Source organism: Elephas maximus, chromosome 16 (assembly GCF_024166365.1).
Source record: "Elephas maximus indicus isolate mEleMax1 chromosome 16, mEleMax1 primary haplotype, whole genome shotgun sequence".
Taxonomy (NCBI): domain Eukaryota; kingdom Metazoa; phylum Chordata; class Mammalia; order Proboscidea; family Elephantidae; genus Elephas; species Elephas maximus.
In genome coordinates this window covers 49,040,220-49,067,282 of record NC_064834.1, presented here as the reverse complement: position 1 = coordinate 49,067,282, position 27,063 = coordinate 49,040,220, and the positions used below count along the sequence as shown (strand labels likewise).

At 38.7% G+C, this 27,063-nt stretch overlaps 1 protein-coding gene across 3 annotated transcripts in view; it reads left to right on the top strand.

Annotated features, from left to right (window-relative positions):
* ARHGAP19 (Rho GTPase activating protein 19) overlaps positions 1-27,063 on the top strand; it is a 77,402-nt gene that overhangs the window by 35,439 nt on the left and 14,900 nt on the right. For all 3 annotated transcript variants that reach the window (XM_049855975.1, XM_049855976.1, XM_049855974.1), the window contains exons 2-7: positions 103-368; positions 1,912-1,992; positions 3,503-3,712; positions 9,146-9,372; positions 11,191-11,277; positions 17,084-17,149. In XM_049855975.1, the coding sequence (XP_049711932.1) occupies positions 103-368; positions 1,912-1,992; positions 3,503-3,712; positions 9,146-9,372; positions 11,191-11,277; positions 17,084-17,149 (937 nt within the window). The remainder of the gene's footprint in view (positions 1-102; positions 369-1,911; positions 1,993-3,502; positions 3,713-9,145; positions 9,373-11,190; positions 11,278-17,083; positions 17,150-27,063) is intronic.

Sequence of the window (27,063 nt, the reverse complement as noted above, 5' to 3'; positions counted from 1 at the left end):
GAGACCATAGAAAGCATGAGTAATTGTACGGCTGAAAGGGCATGAGAAACACATACAAAAATAATCCACTTAAAGATTCTTCCCGTGCTTCATTTTTTTCAGAGATGCCATCTGCAGTTTTGTTATCTGCAATGACTCTTCCCTTCGAGGTCAGCCCGTTATCTTCAACCCTGACTTCTTTGTGGAGAAGCTCCGACATGAGAAACCTGAGGTGTTCACCGAGTTGGTGGTCAGCAATATCACAAGGCTGATTGATTTACCTGGAACTGAGTTGGCTCAGCTGATGGGAGAAGTGGACCTAAAGTTGCCGGGTGGGGCTGGCCCAGCATCAGGCTTCTTCCGGTCTCTAATGTCTCTTAAACGAAAAGGTAGGAGACTGTGAAAGTGAGTGGGTCTCAGCTACTCCCTGGGCTTCACTCTTAAACATCTGCACATTCTTAATTGAGGGGTCACTATTAGTCATAAAGCGTTTTGGATCAATTTTCTCATTTTCATAAGTAGCAAAACCTTAAGTAATAGTAATCAAAATTATAAAAACAGTCTAAATAAAGAAATCACTAAACTAAAGCAAGTATATTCAGCCCCCAAGAGATGAAATGATTTGGTGGTTATCAAAGGCACCTTTATTTTCATGTTTCTATTAATAGTGTAATGAAATAGTATTTAAAAAAAAGTTAACACAGCTGCAGAGCACAGTAAATAAAGCTTGAACATCTTTTAATTGCAGTAGTTCTCAAATATTTTCAATCCATGGAATGATTCGGTAAGGCAGATCCCTACAGATCACCCCCCCAAAAAAAAGCCTTCCCAGGGAAATAAAGAAATTGTAGCACTGCTTTTTAAAAAATATTTTATTGTGTTTTAGGTGAACGTTTACACAGTAAATTAGATCCCCATTCAACAGTTCACACACAAATTGTTCTGTGACATTGGTTACAGTCCCTGCAGTGTGTTGGCACTCTTATTATTTTCCACCACACCTGCCTCATTTCCTTCTGTCCAGTTTCCCTGTCTCTCCTTGCCATCTCATCTTTGCTTTTGAGTAAATGTTGACACTTTGGTCTCATACAGTTGATTGTTTAAAGGAGCATATTCCTCACCAGTGGTATTGTTTATTTTATAGGCCAATCTATTATTTGGCTGAAAGGTGAGTGGCTTCAGTTCCAGGCTGAAAGGGTATCTTAGGGTGATAGTCTCAGAGGTTCCTCTAGTCTCTATCAGTCTAGTAAGCCTGGTCTTTTTATGAATTTGAATTTTGTTCTGATTTTTCTCACGTTCTGATTGGGACCACCTGTGTGTCCCTGGTCAGAGCAGTTGGTGGTGGTAGCCAGGAACTATCTAGTTCTTCTGATCTCAGGCTGAAAGAGCCTGTGGTTCGTGTGGGCCGTTAGTCCTGTGACCTGATTTCTTCCTTGAGTCTTTGGTTTCATTTACTCTCCTTTGCTCCAGATGGGAAGAGACCAATAGTTGTGTAGTACTGCTTTTGATATTATTTTATTTTATGAAATATAAAGAAATCATTAAGGTAGGAAAAAAAGTTTAAATATTATAACAGATCAGACCCTGTATCAACTCTAGTGAATAACCTGTGATGCTTTGACGCTCACAGCTCTTAATTTCTGATTTTTGTTAGTTTTAAATTAAATATCAACATACTAGGCGTTGTGACTTAAACAAGAAGAGGGTCTTTGCCTTCAAGGAACCTATAGTCTAATGTTAAACTTGGAGAGAGTTGGTTGAAAGTTCTTCTGATTGCTTTTTCTGGTACCCTTCCAGCTTTAAGGTTTTTGTTTACTGACCTTGTGCAAACATTTGCCGAAATGTAGAACAGGATGCCTGAGTCGATTTCAGTGTGATGAATTTGTACTATTTGTGCAAAATGTAGCCCTGTCCTATCATATGTTTTTTCAGAAAAAGGAGTGGTGTTTGGATCCCCACTGACAGAGGAAGGCATTGCCCAGATATACCAACTGATTGAATATCTACACAAAAGTAAGACTACTTGAAATTTTGTTGTTCTTTGTTTAATGCAGGTGGTCTGCTTTCTATTGAGAGTGAACCGTCCTGAGGTAGGAAAACAGGTACCAGTCACCCATCAACAAAGAAACTAACCAGCAATAATTTCAGGTGGCATGCTTCTAAATATATTTTCTTTTAAAGTTCACTTCATGTGTGATTTGCTTTATACTCTCCAAGATGTACATAAATTAGAAAGTGTCTGTGAAATCGCATTTTCTCCTTAACTCAGAAAGATAGTTTTTTGAAAAAACACGTCATCCCTAAAGAATCATTACAGTTACTCAAGGGAGCATGATGTATCACCAAAGATACTTTTTATCTCCAGAATGTTATAATTAATATGCATTTTTCATTTAATTCCAGCTTCATGATTTGCTAGTCATGCTGTCTGTGTCATTGTACCAAGTGCTTGGCACAGCTGAGTATATGTGAAATACGTGGTACCAAAATATAACAAAGTATTTTCTGGATAAATTCAACACAACCACTTATTTATGGCTTATCTATGTGGGACATTATGCTACTAGAGCAGAGGTTGCAAAGCTGGCAGCCCAAGGGCTTGAGTCATCTATATTCATGTTTTGTTTGGTTTATAAAGGGTTAAATTAGACATTAAAATTAGTTATCAGTGTTTTAAAATGGGGAGAGTCCAGGTGTTCAGCTTATTTGGATAACAGAAAGATCTGCGAGCAGCCTTGGGCCCCACTGCCACCCTAGAGCACAGGTATGGACTCTCTAGTTCGCTATGGTTTCCGTTCATTGATTTCCTAGTACCTGCCTGGCTCTCCAGGCATTTGAACTTGGACCCCTGAATAAGAGAGTTATACCAAGATGAATATGTACCTAAGCTGAAAACATGAGCTCTTTCTTTTCTTATGGATCAGGCCAAAACTGTACCTCCCACCTTTTTTTTTTATAATCCCTCTTAGACTGGCTTAGAGCCTGGTTTGGGGAAAGAATAGTTTAGTTGGAAATAGTTTAGTTCTGCGAATCTTAGACTAAAGGTGATCTAACAGGTTAGGGTTCTAATTCCTGGAGCAGTGCAGAGGCTCTAGATTCATTTTGGTTTAGGAAAACAGTTTACAGGTGCAACAAACCTCTACAGATGAACTCAGCCCCTCCAAACAAAGCCAGGGACTACCAAGAGAAAGGTGTCTAGGGAAATTTGGCTTTTCTTTTAACTTATTTTTCAAGCTCATTCCAACCATTGATGAGGTTAAATTCAGTCTCCATATATACGTCACAGGCTGATTGAATCCTGGGAGGATCACCTTTTAGTCTGGGAGATCTCCAGGTGCTCAGGATCAGATACGTCTCCTCAGGGGGCTAGTTGGTTCTAAACAACTCTGGGAATAAGGGCAAAAACCTCCCTCAAAGTTTTTGTAAAGGGTTTTTAAAATGTCTTTTAGACTACTTATTTTAATAATAATAATTTGTCTTTTTGCTTTTTTTTTTTTTTTTTTTTTTGCTGTGCTATAAGCAGACTTGCGAGTAGAGGGTTTATTTCGAGTACCAGGGAATAGTGTCCGGCAACAGATTTTAAGGGATGCTCTCAATAATGGAGCTGATATTGACTTGGAGTCAGGGGAGTTTCACTCAAATGATGTTGCCACCTTGTTGAAGATGTTTCTAGGAGAGTTACCGGAGCCCCTGCTGACACATAAACATTTCCATGCACACCTCAAAATTGCTGGTGAGTATAGAAATTGAGAAGTGTATATAAATACATTTCTTTCAATTTAGTAGAGTCCTTTGGAATATTCTGTTGCTTAACCCACAGCAGTACTTCTACTAATATTGATTAAAACTTTATGTTATTTTGGATTTTTTTTTTGGGTACTCGTAAGTACTGGCCAATTAAGTGTGACTTAGTCAAATATTTTTCCTTCTTAATAAGCTTTTTAAAAAATTTTTATTGTGCTGAAAGTTTACAGAGCAAATTGGTTTCTCATTCAGACATTTATACACAAATTGTTTTGTGACATTGGTTGCAATTTCCACACTGTGTCAGCGTTCTTCTCCTTTCCCTTTCCACCCTGGGTTCCTATTTGTCCAGTTTTCCTGTTGCTTCCTGCCTACTCGTCTTTGGTTTTGGGCAGGTGTTGCCCATTTGGTCTCATATACTTGATTGAACTAAGAAGCACATTCTCATATGTGTGTTACTGTTTTTTAGGTCTGGCTAATCTTTTTTTTTTTTTTTTTTAATCTTTGACTGAAAGGTGGACTTTGGGAGTGGCTTCAGTTCTGAGTTAGCAGGGTGTCCCGGGGCCACAGTCTCAGGGGCTCCTCTAGTCTCTGTCAGACCAGTAAATCTGGTCTTTATTTTTGTGAATTTGAATTTTGTTGTACTTTTTTTCTCATGCTCTGTCTGGGACCCTCTACTGTGATCTCTGTCAGAGTGGTTGGTGGTGATAGCCAGGCGCCATCTAGTTTTTCTGGTCTCAGACTGGTGGAGGCTGTGGTTCATGTGGGCCATTAGTCCATTGGATTAATATTTTCCTTGTGTCTTTGGTTTTCTTCATTTTCCTTTGCTCCGGATGGGATGGGACCAATAGATGTATCATAGGTGGCCACTCGCAAGCTTTTAAGAACCCAGACGCCACTCACCAAAGTAGCACGTAAAACATTTTCTTTATGAACTATGGTATGTCAGTTGACCTAGATGTCCCCCGAGACCATGGCCCCCAGCCCTCAGCCCAGTTACTCAGTCCCTCAAGGTGTTTGAATGTGTCTAGGAAGCGTCTATGACTTTGCCTTTGTCAAGTTGTGCTAACTTCCCCTGTATTGTTTTTGTCTCCCTTCACCAAAGTTAACACTTGTCTGCTAGCCTGTGTTTTCCCCTCCCTTGTAACCATCAAAGATTGTTTTTTTTTTTCTGTGTGTAAACGGTTTCTTGGGTTTTTATAATAATGGTCTCATACGATATTTGTCCTTTTGTGATTGACTTATTTCACTCAGCCTAATGCCCTCCAGGGAATCCCTGGTGGTGTAGTGGTTAAGTGCTATGGCTGCTAACCAAAAGGTCGGCAGTTCGAATCCACCAGGCGCTCCTCGGAAATTCTATGGGACAGTTCTACTCTGTCCTATGGGGTTGCTATGAGTCGGAATCGACTTGACGGCAACAGGTTTGGTTTTTTTGGTTTTAATGCCCTCTAGATTCATCCATGTCATGAGATGTTTCGCCAGTCATCATTGTTCTTTATCGTAGTATTCCATTGTGTGTATGTACCATTATTCGTTTATCCATTCATCTGTTGATGGGCACTTAGGTTAAATAAGCTTCTTTGAAGTTAAGGTCTCTGTTTTATTTATTTTTTTATTCCTGAGGGAGCCTAAAATAATGCTTTGAGTATTGTAGTTGCTCAGTAAATGTGTGCTGTTCATTGGATTGATACACATACATGAGACGGTTACAAGTTTGTCATGTTAGCCTTGGTTTGGGACTATTGCCAAGTATTACCATGTGTCAGTTGAGTTCGTTCATCTCTACTTTTGGAAATTAGATTTTTTTTTCTTTTTTAACTGTTTCAACGTTTTTTACATGTACAATTCAATTCCATTAATTACGTTCATCGTCTTGTGCAACCATTATCACTTTCTGTTGGCAAACTGAGAATTTGTTTTTTGAAAATAATTTTTATTTGTTTTCTGAACACAGGGCTCAAAATCAAAAGGTTCAAAAGAATATACAGTGAAAAGTTTCCCTTCCAACCCTGTTTCCCAGCACTAAGTTCTCCTTCCCAGAGACAACCAATGTTATTGGTTTCTAATACATTCTTCCATGGAATTTTATGTACTTAGAAACAGGTACTTATCTGTATTCCTTTCCCCCCTTTTTTTTATGTAATGGTAGGGCATTATTATATGCATGGCTTTGTGGTTTGCTTTTTTTTACTTAATGTATCTTGGTGATTGTTCCATTTTTCAGCTCAAATAGTTACCTCATTGTCTTTTATGCCTATATGGCAGGGAATTCACTCTTAAATTATACAACTGTTCTGCTGCTTTAGGCTCTAAGTACACACAGCGTCAGAATCCGTACTGCTTTTACTTAGTTGTCTGCTCTTGAGCATTTCCTTTCCTCTTCCTTTTCATTTTAGGAAAAAAATACACAGTTTTTTTCTTTTGAAAACTTTTTATTGACTTGAAACAAAATAACAAAAAAACCAACTAGCTTTGAATGCTAAAATCTAGTAAAATCAGACTTTTTAGCACTTGGAATAGCAATCCAGATGATATGAATGAGTAAATGTTGCTAGAATGTGATATAATTTTACTATTATTTTTGGGAAAAATTAAGTTGTTAGATCTTTGTTTGGAGCAAGTTTGGACAATACTGATAAAGTGTTTTTATAAATGCTGACGTGGCAAATTCTCGCTCTGTTTACTTTCATGTCGAGCTCATTCCATGCAGTATTTGAACTCCTCCCTTCTCTCACCTTGTGATTCACTGTACTTTGAGATCATATTGAGGTGGGGCACAGTTGTGGCATTTGATTTTCCATTCTGATATCTGGGAGGAATTTTTGTTTTCAATTTCATATTAACAGGGAACATTTTCTAGAACTATCACCTGACTTGCCTAAACCTGGAACTGTTATTGAGGTTAATCAGCTTAGACAGCACACTGTCATCATTTTCAGGTTTATATAAAATTATACGCAAATGTTTATTAGTGTCCTTTGAAATTCGGATTACCCAGGAACTGTTTTTACTGATAACCTGTATAGCCTGTTAGGTGAGAAACAGTAATTCTGGCTTTAGGGGCTGCCTGGAACCATCCTGTTATCAGGGCATGATTCATTGTCATTTTTCTTTCAGCAGTAAAATATTCGGGTGAGAAAAGTGTAGAGGGTGGCATTATTAAGGTAAAAAAGGTCATTAGTATTGTGTTTCTAAAGCAAAGCATCGCCCTTATCTTAAATAATGTGTGGTAAAGTCAGATGTGGATATGTAAATCATAGCCAGTTCAGGGAATCTAGTCCACGTGTTAGAAATGCATGGCTTTTTGACTTTTTTCATTTTATATATAGAATATAACTCACATATCATAAAATTTACGATTTTAAAGTGTACGTTTCTGTGGTTTTTAGTATGCAGCTGTCCCCTGGTATCCATGGGGGATTGGTTCCAGGACCCTGTGGATACCAAACTCTGTGGATGCTCAAGTGCCTTATATAAAATGGCGTAGTATTTGCATATAACCTACGCACATCCTCCCATATAACCTACGCACGTCCTCCCGTATATTTTAAATCTCTAGGTTACTTATGGAACCCCTGGTAGCGTAGTGGTTATGTATGATGGCTGCTAACCAAAAGGTCAGCAGTTTGAATCCACCAGGTGCTCCTTGGAAACTATGGGGCAGTTCTACCCTGTCCTATAGGGTCGATATGAGTCAGAATAGACCTAGGGCAGTGGGTTTAGGTTACCTGTAATACCTAATATAATGTAAATGCCATGTAAATAGTTGTTAATGCTTACACTTAACACTTGATGCTGTCTCAGTCTTTGCAAGCATTTTTGCCATGAATTTCAGCTTCTTTCTACTTTATTGTGAGTGCTGGATTTATTCTTACCGACCTTACACTTATGGCCCACTTTGTCAAGCAACATGCCACTTTTCAAAAGATCTCAGATTTTTATTTTCTCCTTTGAGGGGTTGCTTTGACCATGTAATTGCTTTTTAGGAGCCATTTTCTCACAGATACAAAGGGTGCACACAACACAAGTAGCAAACAAACAGAATTGAGGCGAACAGTACCCAGACAAGTGCTGGAGATGTACTGAGGATCTCTGAAATGGCGGGAGGCTACAGCAGGGGTTGGCTACATCTCCTGGATTCTGTGTAGTGCCAGACCCACAGCAAATTCAAGTTTTGCTTTTTAGAACATTCCCCCCCACCGCCCAAATAATTTCCATCCGTGCTTGGTTGAATCCACAGGTGCGGAACTGAGGATATGAAGGGCCGACTGTATTCACAGGATTGTGCAACGATCATCACTATCTAATTCCAGAACATTCATCACCTCAAAAAGAAATCTCATACACATTAGCAGTCCCTCCTCATTTCTTCCTACCCCAACCCCCTGGCAACCATTAATCTACTTTCTGGCTCTATGGATTTGCCTGATTTAGATATTTAACATAAATGGTATCGTACAATATATGGTCTTTTGTGTCTGACTTCTTTAACTTAGCATGATTTCAAGGTTCATCCACATTGTAGCATGTATCAGTACTTCATCCCTTTTTATGGTGGAATAACATTGCATTGTGTAAATATACCACATTTTGTTTATCCATTTATCAGTCGATGAACGTTTGAGTTGTTCCCACTTTTTGGCTCTTGTGAGTAATGCCGCTGTGAATGTTTGAGTGCAAGTTTTTGTGTGGATATGTTTTCGTCTTTCTTGGATGTATACCTTGGAGTAGAATTGCTGGATCATATGGGAACTGTATGTTTACATTTTTGAGGAACTGCCAGGCTATTTTCCATAGAAGCTGCACCATTTTATGTTCCCACCAGTCATGTAGGAGGGTTCAATTTTCTCCATATTTTCATTCTCTCCACCACTTGTTATTGTCAGTTTTTTTTTTTTTTTTTAAGTTACAGCCATCCTAGTGGTTGTGAAGAGCCCTGGTGGCACAGTGGTTAAGAGCTCTGCTGCTGACCAAAAGGTTGACAGTTCGAATCTACCAGCCGCTCCTTGAAAACCCTGTGGTGCAGTTCTGCTCTGTCCTGTAGGGCTGCTGTGAGTTGGAATTGACTCCACTGCAACGGGTTTGTTTTTTTTTTAATGGTTGCGAAGTGGTATCCTTGTGGTTTGGATTTACATTCCTCTACTGACTAATGATGTTGAACATCTTTTCATGTGCTTATTGGCCATTTGTTTAGTTTCTTTGGAGAAATGTCTGTTTAAAACCTTTGTACGTTTATAAATTGAGTTATTTTTGTCTTTTAATTTTTGAATTGTATTGACGTTGTTTTGCTATAATCTTCAATTTTATGTTTTTTCTTTTTCTGATGGGAGCTGAGGGGAGGATAATAGTAGGCACATTGATTTTTTTTCTTTTCCCCCAGTTATTTTCTTCCTCCTTTGCAATAACTGCTTTTGTTCTCAAGATTTGATGCAGTTTGATGATAAAGGCAATAAGACCAATATACCGGATAAGGAGCGGCAAATTGAGGCTCTTCAGTTGCTCTTCCTCATTCTCCCTCCACCTAATCGTAACTTGCTGAAGTTATTGCTTGATCTCCTGTACCAGACAGCAAAGAAACAAGACAAGAATAAGATGTCTGCCTATAACCTTGCTCTTATGTTTGCACCCCATGTCCTGTGGCCAAAAAATGTGAGTATTGAGAGAGACTAAGGGAAGAGTAAAGACTACTTGGCTTTCTTGGGCTGGGCCTCATCCTGTGGCCACACCTTGGCGAGGTTATCAAGGGTCCAAGGTCTAGTGTTTAGCTTTATGAGGTTAGGAACTTATTTATTAGTTCATTCAAGAGTCATCAAACCCGAGAGGGCCAATTCTTATTAACTTCACTTGTAAACTAGTCCTATAAGCTGAATGGCAACTTATTAGTGGAAACTCTTAGTGAAGAACTATGGCTACTAACTAAACAAAATACTCATTTTGGCTGGTTAATGTGCATTCCTTCTTAATTGGAAAGCCTTCCTAGAAAATAAAATTAATTTCTGAAAATCGTGTGGCAAGTGTAAATTCAGAATAGAGAGAGCTTTATAATAAGATGACTCAGAGTAATCCTGCTTTGTCCTAACTTTTGTATTTCCAACAGATATAGTCTTTTTGGATAAAGTTGAATGTGTTTCTTATTACTAAGACCATGGTCTACTTAGGGACTTACACAAGAAATAAAGTCCCTTGAACTAATTCTTGATCTGGAGGCACGTAACTTCATATTCCTGCCCATTCATAATACAGGTTTTACTGTATGATGGAACTGGGAGCCAGGGTTCCTGGGTTGGAAGCTACAAGCCAGTTATGTGACCTGTGCCCTTTACTCTTTCTGCTTAGGCTCCTCCTCTGTAAACTGGGCATAATAGTACCTTTACTACTTATTTCACAAAGTTGGGAAGATAATTGAAATAGGTTATGGTGACTTCTACAGATTTTTGAGATCGTAAGAAACGAGAAAAGGAAGATAAAGGAGAGAGAGGCTGTGTGGAACAATTACCTAACAAGTAGCTAGGGAAAAAAGAATATAAAGTTCTAGGCCAGGGGTGAGAGCCTCTGGCCAAAGAAAGGCAGGTGGGGGAAGAGAGGACACATTGACACTTGTCCATATTAAGGAGATCAAGCCTCCTAATGAAGGTATTTTAGAACCAGCTAACCAAGACATGGAAAAGGAGTGAGTAAACTGTGGCTACAAAAAGAAGCATTTAAGGGGCTTTGGTAAAAGCAGATAGATAACAAAGATAATGCTGAGGAAGAGAGCTTTGGGATAGTAGAGATACTGTAATCCGTTGCTGTCAAGTGGATTCAGACTCATACTGACCCTCTAGGACAGAGTAGAACTGCTCCACAGGGTTTCCAAGGAGCGCCTGGTGGATTTGAACTGCCAACCTTTTGGTTTGCAGCTGAACTCTTAATCACTGCCACCAGGGTTTCCAGAGTTACTGTAGTGCTTCAAAAGGAGGCAGGAGAAAGAAGGGAATCAGTGAAAATTTGACCAGGGTTTTTAGAAAAAGATGTTACCTTTGGTATCAGTTGGTAGCAGTAATTCTCTTTCGTCTTTGGAGATCTTTGGAGAAAAGTGAGTTATCTGAGGAGATAATGTCTTGTTGGCTCGAACAGATTCTGTTCTTCCTGCCTGTTTCGAATCCGAAACTAGATCTTATTTAGTAGCTTTGCTTGCATGTCCAATTTTCAAGCAGAATTAGTAAATGAAGATTGGTTCTTAAGGATTTCCTGGTCACTCCAGGGATACATGCTCTTCCTAGATTATGTCATATCCTGTGGAAACCTGTTAAACTGAAAAGCCTTTCCAGAATTAAAAGTTCTATTAAAGGCACCTTTGTTAGGGATATAAACTATTACACATTTTGAAAGAATAAGCCTATTGTTAAGTAAATGAAATATCTGCCTTCTACTGCCCAGCTCTTAATGCCGCCTCCCTTTTTTTCCCATTTCTCCTCCTCTGAATAGGTCACTGCAAATGACCTTCAAGAGAACATCACAAAGTTAAACAATGGGATGGCTTTTATGATTAAACACTCCCAGAAACTTTTTAAGGTAAGTAAGGTGTGGGATTTGGGTAGTAACAGAACAAGGAAGATGGAGCAAGGCGAGGTCCTAAGCAGGGCTGTGAAGATAACTAGATAACAAAGGGGCTGACTGGGACTTTAAATAGGTTGGGCAGTGCCAAAACCCAGGAAGAACAACCAAGGTGGGGAAGAATAGGAAGGAACCTTGAGACTGAGTAGGGCTCTGCCCTCTGTAAATTGGCTCTACACTCTGAGTCATCCTTCCTTTTTCTTGAAAGGCAGCACCTTTTGGCAGCTGAGTAGTTTTATCAGCCTGCTTCCTACCAGAAGAATTTTGAGGATCTGATGGTCTCTTCATTTTGTATTCTTGTCCCTTTCAGTCCAAACTGGCAGTGTTTTTGGTGAAATAATTTCCTCAAGAACTCTCTGGGTCTTCTGTGGGTTTCAGTAGGATTCACTCCATTAGATAAAAACCACATATATAGATCTTTTGAAAATAAACCCTTTTCTGCCTTGGCCTCTTGCTGAGATGGCTGTGATGCTGGTTGCCATCAAGTTGGCTCCGACTCATGGTGACCCTGCGTACAACAGAATGAAATTTGCTCGAGTCCATTGTTGAGGCCGCTGTGTATTTCGACTGCCTTCCAACCTAGGGGGCTCATCTTTCAGCACTATATTGAACAGTATTATGTTGTGTTCTTTGAGGTTTTCATTGGCTAATTTTTTAAAATAGTTCTGTCTTAGTCTAGAAGCTCCACTGAAACCTGTCCACCATGGGTGACCCTGCTGATATTTGAAATACCAGTGACACAGCCTTTAGCATCATAATGACATCCATGCCACCATGGTATGGCAAACTGACAAATGGGGTGGTGGGGATGGCTGTGAGGCACACTCTCAGCTTCTTCAAAGGGTTCTTTGTGTGACTGAATACTCTGACCTTTTGGTCTTTCTAAGGTTTTAGCAGAAGTTGTACAGCCACATCCTTGGCCTTTTCTTTAGAGCATGTTTTCCTGACAGTGAATCTCTTAATTTTATCATCTTTTGCCATCTGTAGAGGCGGAAAATTTTCACACCATCCAGCCTTGATTCTTTTTTGCTTAACATTTCTTCCCTCACTTTATTTTTTTCCTGTTGCATCATAGAGGCTTGATTCTTCAAGCCCAGCAGGAGAGTCTTTCTAGTATGTGCTAGCAAAACAGAACTATGTATATATGTATGTATCATAACCTAATCTGAGTTGTGACATTGCATCACCTTGATATGTAATATAACCTAATCACAAGAGTGACATTCAGTCACCAATATTCTGTTGGTTAGTCACAAGTCCCATTCACACTCAAGCCTCAAGCTGGAGGGGATTATACAGGATGTGAACATGGGAGTTACCTTAGGACCTAGAAAGCGATCTAGAGTCCAGAGTTTAGAAATGAAAGATCAGAATCTTTGGCTTAATAGGTTGGAAAACAAAGGGTCAGAGATGCATTAAGAGCCAAGTTGCCCAGGCCAAAGATTCTGGTCAATAAGAGGTCAGAATCTAGTAAGTGAATTGGTCACCAGAAGAAAGGATGGTTTTTAATGATAAGCAAAGAGCTTGCAGACCAGAGTTCTTGTATATTTCCTGTTTAAGGGAAGAACTAGTTCCAAAGCGTGGATTTATAAGTAGAGAAGAGCTGTGGGTATGGAAAGTAAAGCAGTACCTGGCAGTAGTTATGAATCAAAGTGAGGGATTCTTAGGGGCAATTCCTAATAGGCAGTTCCTTCACTTGAGTGCTGTTATTACCATTGATTTAGGGTTAACTTTCATAGCCACCAACCACAAGTTAAAAGAGAGGTGGGATCTCAGAGATCAATCAATCAGCAGTATTCCGTTTTACGGTTTCACATCACAATTTCTAAGCTTTCCACCTTCTGATCTACGAGTGGAGGCCTTTCTCCCTTGCCCGTTGCTCAGTATACACAATTCAAGTATTCAGTGGTGTTGTGCTTCATTTGTGTATTCTCTTTTTGAGAGTACAGCTCATACAGACCTTGGAGATAAAACACAAGTGTAATCTCCTATATGTATTTCAGCTTGGTACAAGTTCTAGTTATTAGACTGTATCAAACATTCTCTATTTTTACTTTTTCTGTCTCTTCTATAGATTTCATCTTTTAGCACCTCACCTTGGGATTTTGATTCTTGCTTCTACTGTTTCTTTGTTTTCAGGCTAGATTGAATACTCTGAGCCTCCGTTGATCCCTAAGGGAGAGAGAAACTTTTTTTTGGAGACTTTTTTTGGCCTCCAGTCTCATCTCTTTGGATTTGGGCCCTAACCATTGTCCTTGTGACCACCTGTTTCACCACTTTAGCGGATTTAATTCTTCTCTGAGCTCTTCCCTGATCAGAAGTAGTCGATCGTTCTAAGTGCTGTATCACTTATTTCAGGTTCCTGTTTTACCCCAGATTTGTCCTTCCTGTGCTTTTTTGGAACCTTCTTCTTCTTGTTCTCAGGGCTTCTTTGGGTAGACTTTTCACGTGAATTCTCAGATTCTGTGTTGGCTTATCTGTTTTTTTTTTCCCCCTGCACTACCGTTTTTCCTAAAATTCCCCTTAATTCTTTATAGTCCTCTACTATTATCAGCTAACTCACTAACCCATCTAACTCACTCTGTTTTTATCTCTTCCCCAGCATGAGTCAGCATATCCTTTCCTTGGGATTTATATAAAAAATAGTTAAGGCCAATTCCCATACAATTTGGGAAATCCTTTTGTTGTTTTCCCTTTGAATTGTAAAATACGCAAGACCCTCAGATTTTCATTTAAACCCATTTGTCTCTGGCTCTCTTTGTGGATATCCTTTCAGTTCATGGTGTGTTTTTGGCCAGTGGCTTGTATGTGTTTAATGTAGTTTATAGAAGAGGTGGCATGAGTTCTGTCATATTCTTGTCTGGAGAAAATTTCTTTTGGTACTGAGCTCTGCTGTATAGTTTTCTAAGTTAAAAGTTAAACTATAGCTATTGTAATATCTTTATCACAGGATACTTTTTAAAACTTATTGTGAAAATTTTCAAATTAGATAAAAATTGAAAGAGCACACTAGTGAACACTGATATAATTCACTCTCAGATTCAACAAATGTTATCATTTTGCCATGTTTACTTTATCTCTTTATATACATTCATACTTTTTTTTTGCTGAACCATTGAAAGTAAGTTGTAGATATCACGATACTTCACCCCTAAATATTTAAGCATTCATCTCCTATGAATAAGGATATTCTTCTAATAGTCACAGTACCATGATCACAAATAATAAAATCAACAAGAATTTAATATAATCTACCACGCAGTGCTCTCTAGATTTCCTGAACTGTCCCAAGAAGGCCTTTTATAGCGCTTCTTCTTCGTATAAGCTAATCAAAGTTTACGTGCTGCTTTGGATGCTTGGTCTGGAACAGTTTTGCGTCTGGAACAATCATGCTTTTTCCTGCGCCGCTGATTTTTTGAAACTTTCAGGCCAAATGTGTTGTAGGGTGTCCCACATTCTGAATCAGTCTTACCGTTTTCTCAAGGTCATTTATCTTGTTCCTCTGTCCCCTCTCGTGTAGTTTCTGTAAAGGAGAAGTTAAGTCTGGAGGCTCGATTCAGGTCAAGCATTTTGGGCAAAGATAATTCACAGGTGATGTTTGTGTGCGTCACAGTGTAGCACACTGTGTCGGCACAGAGAACGTCAGATTGTCCCTGTTCTCAGGGGTGCTCGTTTTGCCAACTGCCAGATTTCTCCATTATAAAGGTACCTTTTTCTCTTCACAATTAATAAATAGCCTGGAGGGCAATTACCTAATGTAATGGCTTTAGCATCCATGGAAATCCTGTTAGGAATCAATCATGACGTTGGGCATTGCAAAATAATGATTTTTTTAAAAATTCTGTCATTTAATCTTTATTAGGTGACATTGAGAATAGCTTTCCTCTTCTGTCTCTTTTTTATGAGTAGCACTGTAGACTCATGGATTTTTATTTATTCAAAAGGCTAGTCAATTTCACATATTAATTTTGGTATTCAAATTGTCCCAAATTTGGCCAGTGATAGCCCCTGCAAGCTGGCTAGTGTATCTTTTTGACAAGACTTCATTAGTCATAGAGTGCTTCTTTTCTTTCTGGCATAAGACGTCCCCAGCTCACTTTGTACTTGCTTAACCCTAGAACTGGAATCAGTTATTTCCTCCAAGGAGCCCTGGTTTCTTTGAGTGACATTAGGTGTACTCATTCCTACTGAGGTGTTATTTCTTCTAGGCTCTTTCAGGGCAAGGAAGTAGATTAAAAAAAAAAAAAACCCATTAGTTCATGTTAATATTTCCAATTTGGATTTAACATTACGGGGCTTTTTCTTGACTTCTTTTACTTTATATTTGTATCTCTTTTTTTTTTTTTCTTATACTGCAGATTACAGATTTTAATAGCATTTATATATATTATTTGCTTTATCCTACAATATACGTAAATTAGTTTCAAAATGATACAACTGTCACCACTAAGAGTAAACCTACATAAACCTATTGACTGAAGCTTAAAATTTCCCTCCAGTTCCTTTTCCCTTGAATATATCCCTTTGCTATGATTTACTCACCCTATATTTGTGAAAGGAAACCCTGGTGGTGTAGTGGTTAAATGCTACGGCTGCTAACCAAAAGGTCAGCAGTTCAGATCTATCAGATGCTCCTTGGAAACTCTATGGGGCAGTTCTACTCTGTCCTATAGGGTCACTAAGAGTCAGAATCGACTTGATGACAGTGGGTTTATATTTGTGAAAGGAAACCCTGGTGGTGTAGTGGTTAAGTGCTATGGCTGCTAACCAAGAGGTTGGCAGTTTGAATCCACCAGGTGCTCCTTAAGAAACTCTATGGGGCAGCTCTCCTGCATCCTGTAGGGTTGCTGTGAGTCGGAATGGACTCAACGGTGAGTTTTTTTTATTTGTGAAGGAGTCCTTGGGTGATGTAAATGGTTAACATGCAGTAACGCCCAGAGGAATGTGCTCCTTAGAACAATTGATTATGCGAGATTAAAAGGGCCACATTTGCCCAAAAGCAAAAACGAGAAGGCAGGAAGGGATAGAAAATCAGGACGAAAGGAAATGGGGAATCTAGTGGGGAGAGTGGAATGAAACCAATGTAATGGAACACTTTATGCACAAACTGTTGAATAGGAAACGAATTTGCTCTGTGTGCTTTCACCTAATGCACGATAAAATAAATAAATAAATGGTTAACATGCTTGGCTGCTAACCGAAAGGTTGGAGGTTTGAGTCCACCCAGAGGCACTTTTGAAGAAAGGCCTGGCAATCTACTTCTGAAAAATCAATCAGCTATTGAAAACTCTGTGTAGCACAGTTCTATTCTGACACTCATGGGGTTGCCATGAGTCAGAATCAGTTTGACGGCAGCTGGTTAACTGATTATAAGAGTCCTTGGGGTGGTTTTGTCACATACAAACATTACCACAAATATCTCTATTTTTGTTCCTGGCTTGTTTGAGTATCCAAACCAAACCTGTTGCTGTGGAGTTGATTCCGACTCATATCAACCCTATAGGACAGAGTAGAGCTGCCCCTTAGGGTTTCCAGGGAGCAGAGGTGTCTTTTCACAAATAGTTTTTTTGTTCTTTTTTCTGTGATTTGCTAAGATCTTTTTGGTGGTAAGAATGAGGAAGCTATGGAATAAGGCATTTTGAGGATCTTTTGTTTTTCCAAAGTAATTTACCAGTAAAATCATTTGAGAACCACTGTTCTTGCAGTCTGGAATTTTAGGTACTACTAACTTTTGGGTCTTGGTTTTCTTTTATGTCTTGTCCAGGCTCCTGCGTACATTCGGGAATGTGCCAGGTTGCACTATTTGGGCTCCAGAACTCAAGCATCAAAGGTAAGAAAAGGAAATTGCTCTCAGCCCAAACAATGAAACAGTTCATTAAAATTAGTAAAGTTTTAAAACCAAGTATGAAAGTAAATCCATGTAGTTATAGCTCAAAATTATCTAGTCATTTGAGATAAGGAAGGAGAGTGAGAAGAAGAAAGTTATATGTTGAAATCAAAATGCCTCTTTGTACAGTATTGTTGTCTGCTTTCGGAGGTGTTCCACTGGTGAATGGGATCTTCTATGTGTGAGTGATGGCATAGACTGTAGATTTCAGGGTTTTCCATAAAGGCTTTATGTATTCTTTGTTTATTTTTATTGTGCTTTAGGTGAAAGTTTACAGCTCAAGTTAGTTTCTCATACAAAAATGTATGCATATATTGTTATGTGACCCTAGTTGCTATCCCTATAATGTAATAGCACGCTCCCCCTCCCCACCCCAGGCTTCCAGTGTTCATTCACCTAGCTCCTATCCCTTTCTGCCTTCTCATCCCACCTCTGGACAGGAGCTGCCCATTTAATCTCCTATATCTTCTTGAACTAAGAAGCACACTCTTCATGAGTATTATTTTATGTCTTATAGTGCAGTCTAATCTGTGTCTGAAGACTTGGTTTCAGGAATGGTTTTAGTTCTGGTTTAACAGAGAGTTCAGAGGCCATGTCCTCTGAGGTTCCTTTAGTCTGAGTCAGACTATTAAGTCTGGTGTTTTTACGTGAATCTGAATTCTGCACCACGCTTTTAGCCTGCTCCATCCGGGACTCTGTTGTGTTCCTTGTCAGGGCCGTCATTGGTCATAGCCAGGCATCATCCAGTTTTTCTAGTCTCAGGCTGATGTAGTCTCTGGTTTATGTGGCCCTTTTTGTCTCTTGGGTTAATATTTTCCTTGTGTCTTTGGTATTCTTCATTTTCCTTTACTCTAGATGGGCTGGGACCAGTTGATACGTCTTAGGTGGCCGCTTGCTAGTTTTTAAGACCCCAGTCACCACTTAACAAAATGGGATGCACAACATTTTCTTAATAAATTTTCTAATGGCGATTGATCTTGTTGTCCCCTGAACTCATGGTTCCAAAACCCCCGTCCCTGCTACTCTGGCCTTCAAAGTGTTCGGTTGTATTCAGGAAGCTTCTTTGCTTTTGGTTTAATCCAGTTGTGCTGATCTCCCCTGTATTGTGTGTAGCCCTCCCCTTCACCTAAGATAATACTTTTCTACTATCTAGTTAGTGAATTCTCCTCTCCCTCCCTTCCCACCCTCTTAGCCATCAAAGAATGTTTTCTTCTGTTTTTAAACTTTTTCTTGAGTTCTTATAATAGTAGTCTTATATAACATTTGTCCTTTTGCGACTAATTTCACTCAGTATAATGCCTTCCAGATTCATCCATGTTGTGAGATGTTACACGGATTCATCATTGTTCTTTATTGCTGCATAGTATTCCATTGTGTGAATATACCATAATTTGTTTATCCATTTGTCTGTTGATGGGCACCGAGGTTGTTTCAGTCTTTTTGCTATTGTGAACAGTGCTGCATTGAACATGGGTGTGCATGTATCTATTTGTGTGATGGCTCTTATTTCTCTAGGATATATTCCAAGGAGTGGGATTGCTGGATCATGTGGTAGCTCTACTTCTAGCTTTTTAAGTAAGCACCAAATCAAATTCCAAAGTGATCGTACCGTTTTACGTTCCCGGCAGCAGTGTATAAGTGTTCCAGTCTCCCCACAACCTCTCCAACATTTATTATTTTGTGTTTTTTGGATTAATGTTTGCCTTGTTGGGGTGAGATGGACTCTCATTGTAGTTTTGATTTGCATTTCTCTAATGGCTAATGATAGTGATCATTTCGTCACGTACCTGTTAGCCGCCTGAATGTCTTCTTTGGTCAAGTGCCCATTCATATCCTTTGCTCATTTCTTAATTGGGTTATTTGTCTTTTTGTTGTTGAAGTTTTGCAGTATCTTATAGATTTTGGAGATTAGACCCTTATTGGATATGTTGTAGCCAAAATTTTTTTCCCAGTCTATAGGTTGCCTTTGTACTTTTTTGGTGCAATCTTTTGATAAGCATAAGTGTTTGATTTTTAGGAGGTTCCAGTTATCTAGTTTCTTTTCTGGTGTTAGTTGTGTTTTATATTCTGTTTATGCCATGTAACAGGGCTTCTACTGTTGTTGCTATTTTTTCTTCCATGATCTTTATAGTTTTAGATTTTATGTTTAGGTCTTTGATCCGTTTTGAGTTCGTTTTTGTGCATGGTGTGAGGTCGGGGTCTTGTTTTATTTTTTGCAGGTGGATATCCAGTTATGCCGGCAGCATTTGTTAAAGAGAATGTCTTTTCCCCATTTAATGGACTTTGGGCCTTTGTCAAATATCAGCTGCTCATAGGTGGATGAATTTATGTCTGGATTCTCAATTCTGTTCCATTGGCCTATGTATTTGTTGTTGTACCAGTACCAGGCTGTTTTGACTACCATAGCAGTATAATAGGTTCTAAAATCAGGTTCTCAAATCCCCCACATGTCTGTCAGTTTGTCGTACTGTCGGGCTTATGTGTTGCTGTGATGTTGGAAGCTATGCCAGTGGTATTCACATATCAGCAGGGTCACTCATGGTGGATAGGTTTCAGCTAAGCTTCCAGACTAAGACTAGGAAGAAGGATCCAACAGTCTACTTCTGAAAAGAATTAGCGAGTGAAAACCTTATGAATAGCAGTGAAATATTGTCTGATATAGTGCCAAAAGATGAGCCCCTCTGGTTGGAAGACACACAAAATATGACTGGGGAAGAGCTGCCTCCTCAAAGTAGAATCAACCTTAATGACATGGATACAGTCAAGCTTTCAGGACCTCATTGCTGATGTGGCACAACTCAAAATGAGAAGAAACAGCTGTAAACATCCATTAATAATTGGAACGTGGAATGTAAGAAGTATGAATCTAGGAAAATTGGAAATTTTCAAAAATGAAATGGAACGTATACATATCCTAGGCATTAGGGAGCTGAAATGGACTGGTATTGGTATTTTGATGTGGACAATCATATGGTCTGCTATGTCGGGAATGAAAACTTGAAGAGGAATGGCATTGCATTCATCATCAAAAAGAATATATCAAGATCTATCCTGAAGTACAATGCTGTCAGTGATAGGATAATATCCATACGCCTATAAGGAAGACCAGTTAATATGACTATTTACACACCAACTACTAAGGCCAAAGTTTAAGAAATTGAAGATTTTTACCAGCTTCTGCAGTCTGAAATTGATTGAACATGCAGTCTGGGTGCATTGATAATTACTGGTGATTGGAATGCAAAAGTTGGAAACAAAGAAGAAGGATTGTAAGTTGGAAAATGTGGCCTCAGTGATAGTAACAGTGCCTGAGGTCGCATGATACAGTTTTGTGAGACCAACAACTTCTTCATTGCAGATACCAGTTTTCAACAACATAAGCAGTGGCTATTCACATGGATCTTGCCAGATGGAGTACATAGGAATCAAATTGACTATTTGTGGAAAGAGATGATGGAAAAGCTCAATATCATCATCAGTCAGAACAAGGCCAGGGGCCGACTGCAGATCAGAACATCAATTACTTATTTGCAAGTTCAGGTCGAAACTGAAGAAAGTTAGAACAAGTCCATGAGAGCCAAAGTACGATCTTGAGTATATCCCACCTGAATTTAGAGACCATCTCAAGAATGGATTTGATGTGTTGAAAACTAATGACCAAAGACCAGATGAGTTGTAGAATGACATCAAGGACATCATACATTAAGAAAGCAGGAGGTCATTAAAAAGACAGGAAAGAAAGAAAAGACCTAAACGGATGTTGGAAGAGACTCTGAAATGTGCTCTTGAACATCGAGTAGCTAAAGCAAAAGGAAAAAAATGATGAAGTAAAAGAGTTGAACAGAAGATTTCAAAGGGAGGCTCAAGAAGACAAAGTATTATGATGACATGTACAAAGACCTGGAGATAGAAAACCAAAAGGGAAGAATATGCTCAGCATTTCTCAAGCTGAAAGAACTGAAGAAAAAATTCAGGCCTTGAGCAGCAATACTGAAGGATTCTACTGGGAAAGTATTAAATGGTGGAGGAAGCATCAAAAGAAGATGGAAGGAAAACACAGAGTCACTATGCCAAAAACAATTGGTCAATGTACAGACATTTCAGGAGGTAACATATAATCAAGAACCGATAGTACTGAAGGAAGAAGTCTAAGCTGCACTGAAGGCATTGACAAAAAACAAGGCTCTGAGAATTGACAGAATACCAATTGAGATGTTTCAACAAACGGATGCAGTGCTGTAAGTGCTTACTTGTCTATGCCAAGAAATATGGAAGACAGCTACCTGGCCAACTGACTGGAAGAGATCCATATTTATACCTATTGCCAAGAAAGGTGATCCAACCGAATGTGGAAATTATTGAACAATATCATTAATATCACATGCAAGCAATATTTTGCTGAAGATCATTCAAAAGTGGCTGCAGCAGTATACCCACAGTGAACTGCCAGAAACTCAAGCTGAATTTAGAAGAGGATGTGGAATTAGGGATATCATTGCTGATGTCAGATGGATCCTGGCTGAAAGCAGAGACTACCAGAAAGATGTTTACCAGTGTTTTATTGACTATGCTAAGTCATTAGACTGTGTGGATCGTAACAGATTTTATAGATAACATTGTGGAGAAGGGGAATCCAGAACACTTAATTGTGCTCATAAGGAATCTACACGGATCAAGAGGCAGTCGTTTGAACAGAACGAGGCGATACTGCATGGTTCACAGTCAGGAAAGGTGTTTGTCGGGGTTGTACCTTTTCACCATAGATATTCAATCTGTATGCTGAGCAAATAATCTGAGAAGCTGGACTATATGAAGAAGAATGGGGCATCAGGATTGGAGGAAGACTCATTAACAGCCTGTGTCATGCAGATGACACAACCTTTCTTGCTGAAAATGAAGAAAACTTGAAGCATTTGCTGATGAAGCTCAAAGACTACATCCTTCCATATGGATCAGACCTCAACATAAAACAAAAATGCTCACAACTGGGCCAATAAGCAACATCATGATAAAAGGAGAAAAGATTGAAGTTGTCAAGGATTTCATTTTACTTGGATCCACAATCAACAGCCATGGAAGTGGCAGTCAAGAAATTAAAAGACACATTGCATTGGGCAAGCCTGCTGCAAAAGACCTCTTTAAAGTGTGGAAAAGCAAAGATGTCACCTTGAGGACTAAGATCCAGGCCATGGTGTTTTCAGTCTCTTCATATACATGTGAAAGCTGACAATGAATAAGGAAGACCGAAGAAGAATTGATGACTTTAAATTGTGGTGTTGGCAAAGGATATTGAATATACCATGGACTGCCAAAAGAACGAACAAATCTGTCTTGGAAGAAGTACAACCAGAGTCTTTCTTAGAAGCAAGGATGGTGAGACTATGTCTCACATACTTTGGACATGTTATCAGGAGGAATCAGTCCCTTAAGAAGGACATCATTCTTGGTAAAGTAGAGGGTCAACAAAAGAGGAAGACCCTCAACGAGATGGATTGACATAGTGGCTGCAACAATGGGCTCAACATAGCAACAATTGTATGGATGGTGTGTAGGGTTGGTATGAGTTGAAACCGACTCTATGGCTCCTAACAACAACAACAACAACAAAACCAGGTAATGTGAGGCTTCCCACTTTGTTCTTCTTCTTCAGTAATGCTTTACTTATCTGAGGCCTCTTCCTTTTCCATATGAAGTTGGTGATTTGTTTCTCCATCTCATGAAAAAAATGTCATTGGAATTTGGATCGGGATTGCATTGTATCTGTAGATTGCTTTGGGTAGAACTGACATTTTCACAATGTTGAGTCTTCCTATCCATTAGCAAGGTATGTTTTTCCACTTACGTGGGTCTCTTTTGGTTTCTTGCAGTAGTGTCTTGTAGTTTTCTTTGTATAGGTGTTTTACATCTCTGGTTAGATTTATTACTAAGTATTTTATCTTCTTGGGGGCTACTGTAAATGGTATTGATTTGATGAATTTCCTCTTCGAAATCTTCATTGTTGGTGTAGAGGAATCCAGCTAATTTTTGTATGTTTATCTGGTATCTGGATACTTTGCTGAAATCTTCTATTAGTTCCAGTTTTCTTGTGGATTCTTTGGGGTTTTCTGTGTATAAAATCATATCATCTGCAAATAGGGATGCTTTTACTTCTTCCTTACCAATTTGGATGCCCTTTATTTCTTTTTCTAGCCTAATTGCTCGGGCTAGGACCTTCAGCACAATGTTGAGTAAGAGTGGTGATAAAGGGCATCTTTGTCTGGTTCTGTTCTCTAGGGGAATGCTTTCAGACTCTCTCCATTTAGAATGATGTTGGGTGTTGGCTTTGTATAAATGCCCTTTATTATGTTGAGGAATTTCCCTTCTGTTCCTATTTTGCTGAGAGTTTTTATCATGAATGGGTATTAGGACTTTGTCAAATGCGTTTTCTGCATCAATTGATAAGATCATGTGGTTCTTGTCTTTTGTTTTATTTATGTGGTGGATTACATTGATTTTTTTCCCTAATGTTGAACCTCCCCTGCATACCCGGTAGGAATCCCACTTGGTCATGGTGAATTATTTTTTTGATATGTTGTTGAATTCTATTGGCTAGAATTTTTTTGAGGATTTTTACGTCTATGTTCATGAGGGATATTGGTCTGTAAATTTCTTTTTTTGTGGTGCCCTTACCTGGTTTGGAAACCCTGGTGGCACAGTGGTTAAGTGCTACGGATGCTACCCAAAAGGTCGGCAGTTCAAATCCATCAGGTGCTCCTTGGAAACTCTGTGAGGCAGTTTCTCTCTGTCGTATGGGGTTGCTATGAGTCAGAGTCAACTTGATGGCAATGGGTTTGATTTTGGTTTGGTTTAGGTATCAGGGTTATGAATTTGGGAGAATGCCATCCTTTTCTATGCTCTGCAATACCTTTAGTAGTAATGGTGTTAACTCTTCTCTGAAAGTTTGGTAGAATTTTCCAGTGAAGCCGTCAGGGCCCGGGCTTCTTTTTGTTGGGAGTTTTTTGATTACTCCTTCAATGGCTTCTTTTGTTATGGGTTTATTTAGTTGTTCTACCTCTGTTTATGTTAGTTTAGGTAGGTAGTATATTTCTAGAAATTTGTACATTTCCTCTAGATTTTCAAATTTGTTGTAGTATAATTTTTTACAGTAATCTGTTATGATTCTTTTAATTTCAGTTGGGTCTGTTGTGATATCACCTGTCTCATTTCTTATTCAGGTTATTTGCTTCCTCTCTTGTTTTTCTTTTGTCAGTTTGGCCAATGATTTATCAATTTTGTTGTCTTTTTAAAGAGCCAACTCTTGGTCTTGTTAACTCTTTCAATTGTTTTTCTGTTCTCTATTTCATTTAATTCTGCTCTAGATTTTATTATTTCCTTCCTTCCGGTGCCCATGGGCTTCTTTTGTTGCTCTCTATTTGTTTGAGTTGTAGGGTTAATGTTTTGATTTTGACCCTTTCTTCTTTTTGTATGTGTACATTTATTGCTGTAAATTGACCTCGGAGCACTGCTTTCACTGTGTCCCAAAGGTTCTGGTAGGACGTGTTTTCATTCTCATTTGATTCTGTGAATTTCTTTATCCCATCCTTAATTTCTTCTATAACCCAGTCATTTTTGAGCAAGGTGTTGTTTAGTTTCCATGTGTTTTTATTTTTTCCTTGCTTTTTCTGTTACTGATTTCTACTTTTATGGCTTTATGGTCAGAGAAAATGCTTTGTAATATTTCAATGTTTTATACTGTTAAGGCTTACTTTGTGGCCTAATATGTGGTCTATTCTGGAGAATGTTTCATGTGCATTGGAAAAGAAAGTATACTTGGCTGCTGTTGGGTGGAGAGTTCTGTATATGTTTATGAGATCAAGTTGGTTGATTGTGGCGTTTAGATCTTCTGTGTCTATTGAGCTTCTTTCTGGATATTGTGTCCTTCACTGAAAATGGTGTGTTGAAATCTCCTACTGTTATTGTGGAGTTATTTCTCTTATCAATGCTATTAGAGTTTGTTTTATGTATTTTGGAGCCTTGTCGTTGGGAGTGTAAATATTTATTATGGTTATGTCCTCCTGGTGTATTGATCCTTTAATCGTTATATAGTGTCCTTATCATTTTGGTGGATTTTGCTTTAAAGTCTATTTTGTCAGAGATTAATATTGGTATTCCTGCTCTTTTTTTGATTGTTGTTTACGTGATATATTTTTTTTCCATCCTTTGAGTTTTAGCTTGTTTGTGTCTTTAAGTCTAGGGCACATCTCTTGTTGGCAGCATGTAGACCGATCATGTTCTTTTATCCATTCTGCGACTCTCTGTCTCTTTATTGGTGCGTTGAGAGGAATGAGTTTAGTGCTGTCATTTGTGTGTGTGTGTGTGTGTGTGTTGTTGTTGACAGTTTCTTTGTTTCACTTAATTTTCTGTGCTGAGTCGTTTTTCTTTATGTATTTTCTTTTCATCTTTTTTATTGTTGTTGATTTTGTATATGCTGATACTTTGTTGGAAACCCTGGTGGCGTAGTGGTTAAGTGCTTTGGCTGCTAACCAAGAGGTCAGCAGTTCAAATCCACCAGGCGCTTCTTGGAAACTGTATGGGGCAGTTCTACTCTGTCCTATAGGGTCGCTATGAGTCGGAATCGACTTGACAGCAGTGGGTTTAGTTTTTTTTGGTTTGGATTCTTTTTTTTTTTTTCCTCAATGCGTAGAGTTATTAGTCTCCTTTGTGGTTACCTTAGTATTTACCTCTATTTTTCTAAGTCTAAGGCAATCTTTTATTTTTTGATAACGCATTGAGTTCCTCTTCTTATGAAAGTCCTGTGACTACATTATTTAGTCCCTCTTTTTTGTTTTAATGTTGTCATCTTTTACGTATTGATGTCTCTTTTTCCCTATTTTCAGTGCTTTAGTTTTGATTTATTTTTGTAACTTCCCTATCTGGGTTGATATCTCGTTGTTCTGTCTTCTAGTGCCCGGTTGTTAATTGATGTTATTGATTTTCTAAATGGGGGACTCCCTTTGTTATTTCTTGTAATTTTGGTTTGGTTTTTACAAATTCCCTAAACTTCCGTTTATCTGGAAATGCCCTAATTTCATCATATTTGAGAGACAGTTTTGCTGGATATATAATTCTTGGCTGGCAGTTGTTTTCCCTCAAGTCTTTATTTATGTCATCCCATTGCCTTCTTGCCTGCGTGGTTTCTACTGAGTTGTCAGAGCTTAGTCTTATTGACTCTCCTTTGTAGATGTCTTTTCATTTATCCCTAGCTGCTTTTAAAATTCTCTATTTTTGGTTTTGGCAAGTTTGATTATAATATGTCTTGGGGACTCTTTTTTGGGATCTACCCTGTGTGACATGGAATTAGCTTCTTGGATAGATACCTTCTCATCTTTCACAATATTAGGGAAGTTTTCTGCCAGCAAATCTTCAACAATTTTCTCTGTATTTTCTGTTACCCTCCCCTGTTCTGGTACTCCAATCACTTGTAGGTTGTTCCTCTTGATAGAGTCCCATGTAATTCTTAGGGTTTCTTCATTTTTAAAAATTCTTTTATCTGATTTTTCCTCAAATAAGTTGGTGTCAAGTGCTTTATCTTCAATCTCTGACTTCCATTGTCTTAATTCTGCTCCTATGACTTTCTATTGAGTTGTCTAATTCTGAAATTTTATTGTTAATCTTCCAGATTTCTGTTTGCTGGCTCTCTATGGATTCTTGTAGCCTGTTAAATTTGTCATTATGCTCTTGTATAACCTTCTTAAGTTCCTCTGTTGCTTTATCTCTGTGTTCCTTTGCTTGGTCTGTGTTTTGCCTGATCTCTTTAAGAGCTCTGTATATTGATCTTTTGAATTCTACCTCCAGTAAATCCAAGAAGGTCTCTTAGT